The sequence below is a fragment of the Eschscholzia californica genome, unplaced genomic scaffold, assembly GCF_041429995.1.
Source record: "Eschscholzia californica isolate CP2 unplaced genomic scaffold, dmEscCali1.0.p SCAF_3, whole genome shotgun sequence".
In the NCBI taxonomy this organism is placed as follows: Eukaryota; Viridiplantae; Streptophyta; class Magnoliopsida; order Ranunculales; family Papaveraceae; genus Eschscholzia; species Eschscholzia californica.
The window spans coordinates 50,784,575-50,796,865 of NW_028238420.1; the positions used below are offsets into that span (position 1 = coordinate 50,784,575).

General features: G+C 35.8%; 2 protein-coding genes across 5 annotated transcripts; one reads left to right on the forward strand and one right to left on the reverse strand.

Annotated features, from left to right (window-relative positions):
• Nucleotides 1–2,186: 2,186 nt before the first annotated feature.
• Nucleotides 2,187–8,697, forward strand: RWA2 (O-acetyltransferase family protein). Of its 4 annotated transcripts, none has more exons than XM_086672253.1 (16): nt 2,187–2,698; nt 3,325–3,416; nt 3,705–3,845; nt 3,935–3,991; nt 4,070–4,142; nt 4,936–5,094; nt 5,858–6,007; nt 6,093–6,348; nt 6,429–6,550; nt 6,737–6,823; nt 6,916–7,004; nt 7,094–7,156; nt 7,318–7,374; nt 7,882–7,978; nt 8,055–8,213; nt 8,394–8,697. In XM_086672253.1, exons 1-16 carry the CDS (start codon nt 2,666–2,668, stop codon nt 8,397–8,399), a joined length of 1,641 nt encoding a protein of 546 aa, XP_086528379.1. In that variant the 5' UTR covers nt 2,187–2,665; the 3' UTR covers nt 8,400–8,697. The 4 variants fall into 4 exon arrangements, 2 of the variants coding, with proteins under 2 accessions (XP_086528379.1, XP_086528380.1); XR_015238798.1 differs by having other exon boundaries at nt 2,220–2,698; nt 7,318–7,606; nt 7,676–7,978; XM_086672254.1 differs by having other exon boundaries at nt 2,239–2,698; nt 3,711–3,845.
• An 82-nt stretch (nt 8,698–8,779) lies between these two features.
• On the reverse strand, nt 8,780–10,717 carry LOC147551484 (nucleolin). The gene is made up of 2 exons (XM_086672258.1): nt 10,016–10,717; nt 8,780–9,293 (listed from the first exon to the last, which is right to left on the reverse strand). The coding sequence occupies exons 1-2, from the start codon at nt 10,451–10,453 to the stop codon at nt 9,036–9,038; spliced, it is 696 nt and encodes a 231-aa protein (XP_086528384.1). The 5' UTR covers nt 10,454–10,717; the 3' UTR covers nt 8,780–9,035.
• Nucleotides 10,718–12,291: the final 1,574 nt, after the last annotated feature.

Sequence of the window (12,291 nt, forward strand, 5' to 3'; positions counted from 1 at the left end):
TCGAACTTGTGGCTTTCGAATTTTTGAAATGAGTGTCTAACCATTGTACTGAAAGGTGATGTACGAGTCATCGAGAGTTGGGCAAATCCAACCTAGTACCGCCACCTCTATTTTTCTCTTTCTTTCCTCTTTACACCACCAAATTCCACTTAAGAATCTAAATATGGGTCATATTGACAAAAAAAAATGTTGTTGAACAAGGTTTTATGACCATACCAAATGTGTGTGGAAGAAGACTAGAAGAGAAAAGCAAATGATGCCTAAAAGCCAACCAACCCCTTGGACTTCCAGCGAACTACATGCATAATCTTTTATACTACAAAAACTATTCCTTCCCTCGGGAAAAAGTGGTCTTACTGAACTTGCCTCTTTTTGTTTCGAGGAAATGAACCATTTTCTTCGCTTCAACGGAGAGATAAAGGTTGAGAGGAATGGGAGACACGGGATAGATATAGAGAAAGAAGAAAATATGATGACGGGGAATGGCGGTGATGGTTGTATGGGTGGTGATGGTGATGGTGAAGCTAAAGGTGAAGTAAAAACGAAGATGAAGGAATTTAAATAACAAAACTAGTTAAAATTTTGGTCTCAAATAAGGTTGATTTTTAATCTATTTGTGTCAAATTCCGCTCACCCATGTTCTTGATGCTCTTCTCAACAAAAAAAAAAAAAAAAAAAAAAAAAAAAAAAAAAAAAAAAAAAAAAAAAAAATGTTCTTGATGCTCACCCAAAATTGAACTGACCGAAAGAGCTTTTATTTTATTAGACGGGATAAATAGAATTTCAATGGAGCATAATTTTTCTTATTTTTTTCATCAATAATGACTCCAAAAATCATTATATTCACTACATATATGACATAGACATTGATTATAGAAATACAACATCAATAGACTTGTTACATTATTTGTACTTTTAATAACTCTAATTCAATAACCACGCATTCCACTTCTTTCAGGAATCGAACCTAAGGCCTCGAGAGTTTTAGAATTTATGTTAACAACTATCAACCACTTGAGCAACCAAGTGTGGACGTTAGGGCCGGCCCTGGGCCTAAGCGAGCCAGGCGGCCGCCTAGAGCCCCTAACTTTAGGGAGCTCCCAATTTATATAACATCATATAAATAATATTATTATATGTATTCCTTTTCACAAATATATATCAAGTTTGTTTGGGTAGTAGAGTTAGTAGACTATTCGATTAGTGAAGCTAAGGTTAAGGATTTGACTCCCACGACTTACATCATTTTTTAGATAATTATTTTCTTTAAGAAGGTGCACTAAAAGAAAAAATGTAGATACCAAATAACAAAAGCTTACCCAAATCTACTTTCAACAAAGATACTAAAATGTTGTTTGGTGAAACTAATTAAAGTTCAAGTGTGACAAAAACCTAAATAATAAGAAATTTAAGAGAGAAAGTCATAACTTTTAACTTAATAAAATAAATAAAAAAATCAAATCAAATTAAGACATATTCTTATAATTTAGTTTCTTTTTTTTTCTAATTTCTCTTCAAACTTCAATCTCACCTTTCTATTTCATTTTCTAGAAACTCTACAAGGATTTTGCTAGAGAATGTTAAAAGACCAATTGAAGTGTTAGAGTATTTGAAATTGATGGAAGGGTGTCTGAATGCGTGGATCGCTTATAGATTTTTTTTTGCTACTCTAGTTACTGTGGCTTCTGCGGAGATCTACCATGTCTCAAGAAAGGTCAAATGGATCAGCTTTGTTCTTTATCTTTTTGGGAAATTGACTACGATGTACGATAGCCATTACAATGACGTTGATACGTAAAAGATGTGATAAGCACGATATTATCAAATTTAACAAGAACAAGCCTAAGGCGCAACTAAACTACGGCCTAAAGCCTAATTACATTATTTATACCCTAATAATCCCAAATTCAATAACCAAGGATTCCACCTCCTCCGGAGATTGAACCCGGGACCTCCAGGGACTTTTGGAATACATGTCAACACTTTAACCACTTGGGAAACCAAGTGTTGACAGATTTGTTATCTGTTAACTTGACTTAGCTGTGAATATTGACTACACAAATGTAATTAGAGATTTTGCATCAAAAATGCAAGAAGAGCGGCGTGTAAGTAGTATTTGTTTCATGTATAATCTTAACAACTACAAATTTTATAAAAAGATGTCAACTTTCATATTTTTTCGGCTTAAACTGTAGGGGTCTTCGTCGATAAGTTCGCATATCCCTAAAGGGATGGTTTGCAATTCATTTCAAAAAAATGAATCCTTACAGAATTGGGCCAATTTACGTGGAAAATTTAGGCGAACCACCGTCAAGTGATCAAATCGTAATAATTCCATGGAACCGAATCCGAACCACCGTCAAGTGATCAAATCGTAATTATAAAAACAAAGGAACTTTATATGCCATCGTCGGCACACCTCTGAAATTATCATCACCACTGAAACGAAGGATTCACATCCCTCTCGTCCACCTACTCTCACACACTCTCTCTAGAGATCTTGCTCCCTTTCTCACTCTAAAACTTCAATACATAAATTATCTAGGTTTTCTTTAACTCTATGTTTGATCTGATCTGAGTTTGTTTAATCGAATGTCCTGAAATGCTTCTCTGCTAACAATCTTCAAGTTCTTCTCGCACATATTTTTTTGTTTCCTCCAGGAAAATGGTGATCTCTGGACCTATAACACCTGGTCAGGTACGAAATTTTGAGAATAAAACATGTGATTTATAATTTAGATCTTACATTCTGTTTATGAATTTCGTTAGTAACTTTAGTAGTGTGAGAAATCTATAACTAGCTGAGTGTCTGTGAATATTTTGCGTTAGAAAATGGTGATTTGATGATCTCCATTTATGTTTCTATAATGGCAATTGGCAGAGTATAATACTAGTATGTGAGATGTCTTACTATCAAAAGAACAATGGAAATTTTATTGCTTTGATTGAATTACTGTAGTTTAATAGATCATCATCTCCTATAAGCAAGAAGCATTTGAGATCCCAGATGCGGAACTACGAGTTCTTCCACATCCAAGTGTTCAATTATGTACAAGCTTAATGAAATATCTAGCATTTGGAAACTAAAATGTAGCTGGATAAGAGTATATCTCTTTTCTGTAATGAAGGTCTATCTTGGTTCGATTGTTCTTGATGTAAATTATAAACTGAATCACACCAGTAGCTGCTTGTATGTAGTTCGATTGTTCTTAATGTTAATAAAACTTAAAATTTGATGCATCTTAAGAGTGGCAATTCTATTGCAAATGGGTAACTGAATGCAGTCCTTGATTGCCATAATTTGAGATTTGAATTTTTTTTCAGGTGTCATTTTTACTTGGAATCATCCCAATATTTGCAGGATGGATTTATTCAGAGTGGTTGGAGTACAAGAAAACTTCAAATGTTCCCAAAGTGTGAGTTATATGTCTATTAAACCCAATAATACCTTATCCCCCATTACCGACAACATTAAGCTACAAGCACAACATACATGGCTGCACTAGAGATACACTCAGGGTCATATTTAGGCAACTCTTCTCTAACATCTTCTTTCCTCTCGACCTAGAGTCTTGAGTTCGTCAGAGGGAGGGACATATATTTCTGGGAGTACTATATCCTGGCACCCCAAGACTGTAACCCTCCAAATACCTAGACATATTCTTACAATTGTACTTGTTACTGATTTATTTAGTTCTTTCTAGTGGCAGGCTTTCTGACATCAATTTGGTTGAGTTAGACAAGGAAACAATCAAGGAAGACGAAAAGGCTGTTCTGTTAGAAGGGGGAACTCTCCCATTATCTTCACCCAAACCCCGTTGTTCTGTGGCGTCTCATCTTGTCAGGTTTTCATCAGGCTGCATCTGGTTATATATGTAGCATTTATATCTATGTCTCAGCTGGAGTGACATGTACCTTTGCCTTTTCAATACAGATTTATAATGATGGATGAGTCGTTCTTGGTTGAAAATCGCCTGACATTGAGGGCCATGTAAGTGAAATCGGCTGTATGCTTGCTTTTAAATTTTAAAATAATATTCTACATCTGATTATAACTTTTCATTTCCAGATCTGAATTTGGCTTGATTATGGCTTACTTTTACATATGTGACCGTACGAATATTTTTGGAGATTCAAAGAAGGTGATTAACATTCCTTGAGAAAACTTTTGCTTCTCATTATTCCATCGCTCTCTTTGAGTTCATCAAGGTTGAAGGTCTTCGATATTTCTACTTAGTTTCTTTGAAAATTCGTTGAGAAAAAAAAGAAACAGAAGGCCAGTTATCAACTATAAAAGTTGTATTTTCGAATTTTACAATTGTCCTTTTTAAAATACCAACATATTTTAAGGGGCATGACTCTGTGTCTCGAACCCGAGACAACTTGATAACCACTCCAGCCAATGGTTGTTGACGAATTTTTACAACTTGCATCAGGAACTTCATTATTTGGTTTGGGGGCAAATCTTTTAATGTCTTGATGTTACCGAAGTCCTGAATTTGCTTCATTTGTGGGGTCTAAGATCTCCCATGTAAGGCAGTACTGCCACGAGAGTTGGATCATTCTCGAGGGAATAGTGAGTCAATTGTGCACATAAATTAGAAACTATGTATTATTTTTGAAGAAGGCAAAATTATGTATTGCGAACTTCAGAAATTTGTGCTGTTATTGATAAATATCTTTTGAGTTTAGGTATTGGAGTAATTGCTCAGAAACTGTTATTATGCATATTCTATTACTATGTATGATTTCTTTTGTGGTGTATTAGGCTTTTGTAACGTGACTAGTATGTTTGATTGATGAGCATGAATTATACGCTAGTAGTGTCAATATTATAACTTGTGCATCTGCAGTCATATTATTTTCAAAAACATAACTTACTGTTTCGTTTAGCACCTAACTTTGATGTTTCCGTTGACCAACTGTATCTTGCAGAGTTATAATCGAGATCTTTTCCTATTTCTCTACTTCCTTCTCATCATAGTTTCGGCAATCACTTCATTTACAATCCACCATGATAAATCACCAGTCACAGGGAAATCAATACTGTACCTGAACAGGCATCAAACTGAAGAATGGAAAGGGTGGATGCAGGTTGGTGCTCTATATAGAAAAATGTCGTATGTAAACTTCCTCCGATTAAAATTTGTGCATGTTTTTCTCTTCGTCAGTTTTGGTTCATGGAAATTTGGTATCATTGGAAAAGCTTTGTGTGTAATAACTTTTCTTGCAAGGTCTTTGTTTCTTGTATATGTGGTGAGTATCAAAAAAATGCTTCAATGAAATAGTGAAAAGCAACTGGAGTTATTTATGCATATGGTTTCTTTTCGAGAAAACGACGAAACTCTGCAATATAACCATTAGATACTCATTTATCAACATTGAGGTCCATAATTGTGCTATTTGTCTTTATTGCGATAGACCCCCACTTGGGACTTATGTGATTGCATGCAATTTCAAACACATATAAAATGCTTATATGATGTTTCTTTCAGCTGTACTGAGTAACATTTCCCAGTCTAAGATACTCAGACTCATAAATATGATGTTATGTTACTTGACCTCAAATTGAGGATAGACTTGATAATCTATTTCTTGAAAATACTTCAGTTCCCTATTCGATTGAATAGTTTTTCCTGGAGAAAAGAAAGTTCCGTTAACGTGACTATTTGAACTTACATGATCCACTTAGAAATATAAACATTCACAATGCAATGTGCTAGTTGTTTTCCACGAAACTGTAGAATATTTACTCATTTATTGTTTATTCACGTCTTACCAAAAATTCAAGGCTGTCCATGATTCCTAGGTAGTTCTTGCGTGGTATAGAAATTTACTCACTTTACACTTTCTCCAGGTATTATTTTTGATGTATCATTATTTCGCCGCAACAGAAATTTATAATGCCATCCGCATTTTCATTGCTGCATATGTGTGGATGACTGGATTTGGTAACTTCTCATATTACTACGTCCGAAAAGATTTCAGCATTGCCAGGTTCACTCAGGTAATTGATTTCTCAACCTTGGGATCATACTTTTCTTGATAACTCTTCCATCCCTGACAAAAGTTGATCTGTTATTCTTGAACAGATGATGTGGAGACTCAATTTCTTTGTGGCATTTGCTTGCATTGTTCTGAACAACAGTTACATGCTATACTACATCTGCCCCATGCACACCCTTTTCACTCTTATGGTATATGGTGCCCTTGGTATTGCAAACAAATACAATGAAACTGGATCTGTGATAGCTTTAAAAATCATTACCTGCTTCTTTGTGGTTATTTTGGTGTGGGAAGTCCCTGGTGTATTTGAGTTCATCTGGAGACCCTTCACATTCCTTCTTGGTGAGTACATGCTGAAGTTTTACTTTTTCGTACCATCAAATGTGTTAAACTGATGATTGCTAAGCCACACAAAACTGCAGGTTACACTGATCCAGCTCCTTCAAAAGCAAAATTTTCCCTCTTACACGAATGGCAGTTCCGTTCAGGGCTTGATCGCTATATATGGATAATTGGAATGATTTATGCCTACTATCACCCAACAGTAAGAGAATGTGATCCTATGCTGCTTTTTGGGTTTTCGGAGAATAGGATCTTTCTTTTCCTGAATATTTAACTGAATTGCAAGTTTCATTCTACTATTCTATTCTTTCTCTGCTCATGACTTTATTACATCTACCAATTATATCAAGGGCTAGATCATTAGTTCATTGGTTATCCGTTAATATAGGTTGAGAGGTGGATGGAGAAGCTGGAAGAATCAGAATTGAGACGTAGGATATCTATCAAACTGGGTGTTGCATCTGTCTCTATAGTGGTAATATGCAAAATCCGCGGCATATCTTTCTATTAAAACGATTTAATTCCCTACATTTCATGCCTAATGCAATCATCTTCATAATAATTTAGGTGGGATACTTATGGTTTGAGCATATATACAAGTTGGACAAAATTACATACAACAAGTACCATCCTTATACTTCATGGATTCCCATAACGTAAGCATTTCATCCTTCACTGAGTTTCTATTGCCGAATTTCTTGACCGTGCATCTTCTAATTAAATTATTGTCTTTTGACCTCATCAGTGTATACATTTCTTTGCGAAATGTCACTCAGCAGTTCCGTTGCTACTCCTTGACCCTGTTTGCGTAAGTGGCATTTGACTTGATTCAACTCAATATTTACAGAAACTCCTCATTGAAAGAGTAGCTTATATACCAGATACTACCAACACCAATGATGCGAAATGACTTGTGTAATTTAGACATCCTATATTTACTAAAGAAACGTATTCTGTGAATCCTTCCAGGTGGCTTGGAAAGATTACACTGGAGACCTATATCTCTCAGATCCATATCTGGCTAAGGTACGGTTGTTAGTATCTGCTCTTTATGGTTGTCTCTGTGCTTCTAGTCGAGAATTTTATCATTGGCACTGGACAATACAGATTCATTGCTACTAATGATAGGAGGTATCATTGGTTGTAAGATGAGGGCTAGAAGTATACGTTGACTTTTGACATCCAAACCGCGTTACATTTTCTTGAAATGTTTTTTTGTTTTAGGAGATAGCCAAGAATCTGCAGTGTTGTGCCCTAGGTAAAATAATTTATGAAAGTGGCATCTCGGAAAAGTAAGATTTCATTAGACGCAGAATTTCAGGACAAGTTGGTAAAAAAATGCGATCTGAAGCCCTTCAAAAGGGTAGAATGATGAGAATTCAATCTTCTGTGATTCTCTCTTTCTTTTGCATAGGAATAGGAATGGCTTAATTAATTAATATATTTTTAAATCTTATAATTAGATTGTCAGCGCTTAGAGTTTGATGTGCTGTCCTCTGTAACTACTATTTTTAAATTCGAAAATGCTTGCAGATCTGGTGTGCCGGATGGACAACCCAAGTTGTTGCTGTCTCTTATCCCCGAATATCCGTTGCTGAATTTCATGCTTACTACTGCCATATATGTTGTGGTATGTTAAGTTTGACTGTACGTAAAAGTGACAACAGTAGATACTTGAATAATTCGTAATCTTGGTTTTATTGCAGATTTCACACAGGCTGTTTGAGCTGACGAATACACTGAAAACTGCGTTTATTCCAAGTAAAGATGACAAGCGACTGATGTACAATGTTATCGCAGGAGCAGCTATCTCGACAATCTTGTACTCTATTTCATTTATTCTCGTACAAGTTCCTCAGCTAATGGTAAGATTTCTATTTTTTCTTTTTGCTCCTTTACTTTTTTGTAGGATAGATTCTCTTAAATGGTACTTCATTGTATGAAGATATGGAGAACCGAGTAGAATACCGTATCCCCCCTTTTGATCATTTACCAGTGAACCAATAATTTCTCTCATGAACTCACTGACCGGCATCCTATTGCAGGGATGAGATAACTCGGAGAGCATCTCTTACAACTGAGCGTTGGTGGATGCAGGAGTGAGTTCGTGCGGCTGACACCAGAGACCGTTACCATATAGTGAGCAAAAATTTGGCTTAAAAAAGTGATTTGAATCAAGAGCTAGTAGTAGTAGTAGATTAGAGTATAGTGTTTCAGATTTGCAAACAGCAGAGCGAATATCAAGTTCAACCTCCAATTGAGGTGTTATGTAATTCTGTTTCTACATATATGTATCTCTACTTTCTTTCATATAAACTCTGAAGTAAAATCTGAAACACTTTTTTACTAGTTTATGGTGTCTCATTAAAACCGAAACCCTACTATTTGTACTACTAGCGAGCATGTATTTTAGTGCACATACGCAAAAATATAACGAAGAAGAAACAGGAATTGAAGTCAACAATAACTTTTACAAGACCGAAATATCTTTGGTTCCAAGAGATCTGTTGGTAAATAAAGAGAATTGTTTCAAACCATATTACTGCTACATGAAAATTAAAAATAAACTAAAACAGAGGAAGCCGAAAAGCAATGAACCATTCTACCTTTCTTTCTACAAGAGGGTGGTAATGAGGGATGAGAGCAAACTACCACTACTCACTCTTTCAACCCCCCACAGCTGACCCCTACCGCTTCGATGGTCTCTCATCATCCTCTCCACCATCATCATCATCGCTGTCGTCATTGTCTTCATCCGATTCATCATTTGATCTCTTTCTCTTTGTGGAGACTTCACCCTTTCCAGCACTTTTGTCACCTTCATCATCTTCTGAATCATCATCCTCAGCTTCCCCATTCTCCTCTTCCGGTTCAAAATCACTAGCATCTTCCTCATCTTCAGCACGGCCTAATGGTCGAACAAGATACTCAGTTCCCATATCCTCCTACATGGTTGCAAACATATAACAGACAGATAGATGTAAACAAGGGCAACCAAAAGACTGCAGAACAAAAATAATACGTAAAAGAAGCTTCTAAGTTACATATCTGGTAGTAGTTGAAACATACATTAAGCAAGATTTCGAGAGTAGATCATAATCAACAAATTTACCGGACCAACGGATAACACAACAACAAAATCAGTAAAGTCGCTTCGGATATGACATAGATCACTACGCAACAGGAATCAATCTCCACCTAAATGCACATAGAGTCCTAAAACTGCGATTAGAGGCAACCTTACCACATAATCACGATGTCATTAACCTTGCAAATTTGCAAGGCGGTATCCTAGAGACTTCACTACCCACAAGAACATATATTGCAAAAGGAATTCCAGCATAAACCTAATAATAAACAATTAGAGACTTCATTCATTTTGCGGATCGACAACACCAAATCAAGATCAACAAAGTGGCATCATGGGATAAACAAATAAGTACCAGATCTATAAGTTAAAAAAAATGAAAAGATAAACAACCCTAAGCAACAAATTTTCAAAATTAGAGATAAGGAAACACAAATTTTAGGTTATTGTATGAGACAAAAAACGAACGGAGAAAAAAAGTCTAACTACAGTCAGAGGACAAAAAGTGAAAATCTTTAGAATGGAACAATAAACCCTAAAAATGGAAAGACAGATGGTAAGAGAGAGATTTTTTTTTACCTCTTCCTCGTCGACTTCTTCTTCGTCATCTTCATCATCATTGTTTCCCTCGCCGTCATCATCATCATCATCGTCGTCGTCGTCATCATCGTCATCATCATCTCCGTCGTCATCATCGTCGTCTTCGTCACCAACAGAATGAACTTGAGGAACAGGAGCAGACTGGACACCTTCATCAGGATCGTTCTCATCTTCGTCTTCGTCATCCTCATCGTCCTCATCATCATCGTCGTCGTCGTCTTCATCTCCATCTTGTTCCTCATCTTCTGTTCCATCGGTCTTCGCCTCAGTAATCTCTTCAACCTCATCATCATCATCATCATCTTCATCATCGATTTCTTCAACATCATCGTCACTACTAACACTTATCTTCCCATTCATAACCCTAATTTCCTTCTCCTTCTCATCGATTTCTCTCTTTTCATCCATGATCTTCATCCTAAAAACTGGCAGAAAATTACAGAGATCTTTCGAAACTTAAAGGAAAGACTGAAATCGAAAGATAGAAATTACTAATAATCAAACCCTAGAGAAAACGATGAAGAGAGAAACAAGAACAAGAGAGGTTTCTCTGAGTTCTAACACTTAACTCTGCAGGACGATCTCAGCCGTCGAAAAAAAGAATTGGCGAGGATCGATGACATGGCAAGATATCGAATGGTTCATATCTCTTCCAATCAAGAATACTCGTGATTTTTGTGTTAGTAGGGTTTTGTATTCCATCTATATTGCGTGTCGCACGTGTCGACTTTTGTAGGGCTGACGTCATAGTACCCGATGGGTCATCCGATATGGCCCGATGAGAAGGTGCATTAGGTTCACCCTGGGCCTGGGACGGCATAGGCCCATAGTTCCCAACTGGGACTCCCTTGACCAGCCCATTTCGAGTGGGTCATCTCAACTACTAACCAAAGTTGCACACAAATCGAAAAAAAAAATCTGTTAGAAAGAAAAATGCCAAGGAAGAAGAAAAATCAGACATACTCAAGGATAAAAATCTTATGTAATTTGTCGTGATTTATGCTTCGGATGGTCCTGATTGATTGAACCACGGATCATCGCAAGATACGTAGGATTTTTGCGCTGAATATGCCTAGCTTTTCTTGTTTTATAACATTACACTCAGAGATGAAAAATGACAGTGAACTAGAAAAACTAGGTAAATTTAAAACAAAAATCTTATGTGGTTTGTCGTGGTTCATGTTTCTCATAATAGACTGCCTAGTATTTCTTAGAAAAACCAGGCAAATTCAAACACATGAGTCTTATGTGGCTTGTCATGATTTGCGCTTCTTAAAGTCTGCCTCGTTTCTCTTGTTCTTTAGCTTTACTCTTAGAGATGAAAAATGCTAAGGAATAATGAAAACTAGACAAACTCAGAACATAAATTTTATGCGGTTTGTCATGGTTTTAACTTTGGATGATTCCGGTTCATTGAACCGCAATTCATAGCAAGCCCAATGTATCTTTGCCCTTATCATGGGATCAATGTCTTGCTTTTAGGGCACCCAAGACCCCGACAGTTGATGGCAAATTTCAGTTGATTTCAACATCTTTTTGCAGTTCATCATCTATCATTTGTTTTATGAATAATAAAAAAAAACTTATGAGTGTATCAGTGGTAGTATCTTAACCCATAAAAATGATTATTGCTTTAATTTTTTTTTTTTAAGAAATCGACTATAATCTACGATAGTCGTCAAAAGGCATTGACACATCATGAACATGTGATTAGCACGATAACTGCCTAATTTAAACTATAATGAAAAATGACTAAAGCCCCACAACGTGAAAGAGGCCTAAAGCCCGACAACATGAAAGAGATATAAAGCCCGACAAATTATTATATTATTTACTATATATTGCTTTAATGAATTTGATATTATTTAAGATTTTATATTTTGAAAAACTGTGTAGTTTGTCTAAAGGGGCATTTTTAATTTTTGACTTTTTTTTTTTGTTGAAATCATAAAAAATTTATGACTTAAAAGGAAGGCAAGTGTTTGAAAATCCTTCTAATATGTGAGTCAAATGTTTATTTTGATTTCAAAATGAAAATTATGTGTTTGATTTAACTATGAAGTATCATACTACTATTGAATTGTTATGATAGATCCTGATATACTTCTTGTAGTAAATAAAGAGTGATTTTCATACGATTTGTTGAGTATTTATGGCACTTATAGTTCCCAAGTGTAGTTTTATTCTTCTAATCTGAGTGATTTTCATACTTTGTTTTCTTAAAGAATTAAAGAGCAACACAAAATCTCCCAAAA

Excerpts from the sequence above, each read along its gene's own strand:
- RWA2 (XM_086672253.1), top strand. The coding sequence starts at position 2,666 with ATGGTGATCTCTGGACCTATAACACCTGGTCAG. Across the intron at positions 2,699-3,324 it reads GACCTATAACACCTGGTCAG|GTGTCATTTTTACTTGGAAT; the intron begins GTACGAAATTTT and ends ATTTTTTTTCAG. Across the intron at positions 7,005-7,093 it reads ACTTCATGGATTCCCATAAC|TGTATACATTTCTTTGCGAA; the intron begins GTAAGCATTTCA and ends TGACCTCATCAG.
- LOC147551484 (XM_086672258.1), bottom strand. The coding sequence starts at position 10,453 with ATGAAGATCATGGATGAAAAGAGAGAAATCGATGAGAAGGAGAAGGAA. Across the intron at positions 9,294-10,015 it reads AAGAAGTCGACGAGGAAGAG|GAGGATATGGGAACTGAGTA; the intron begins GTAAAAAAAAAT and ends GCAACCATGTAG.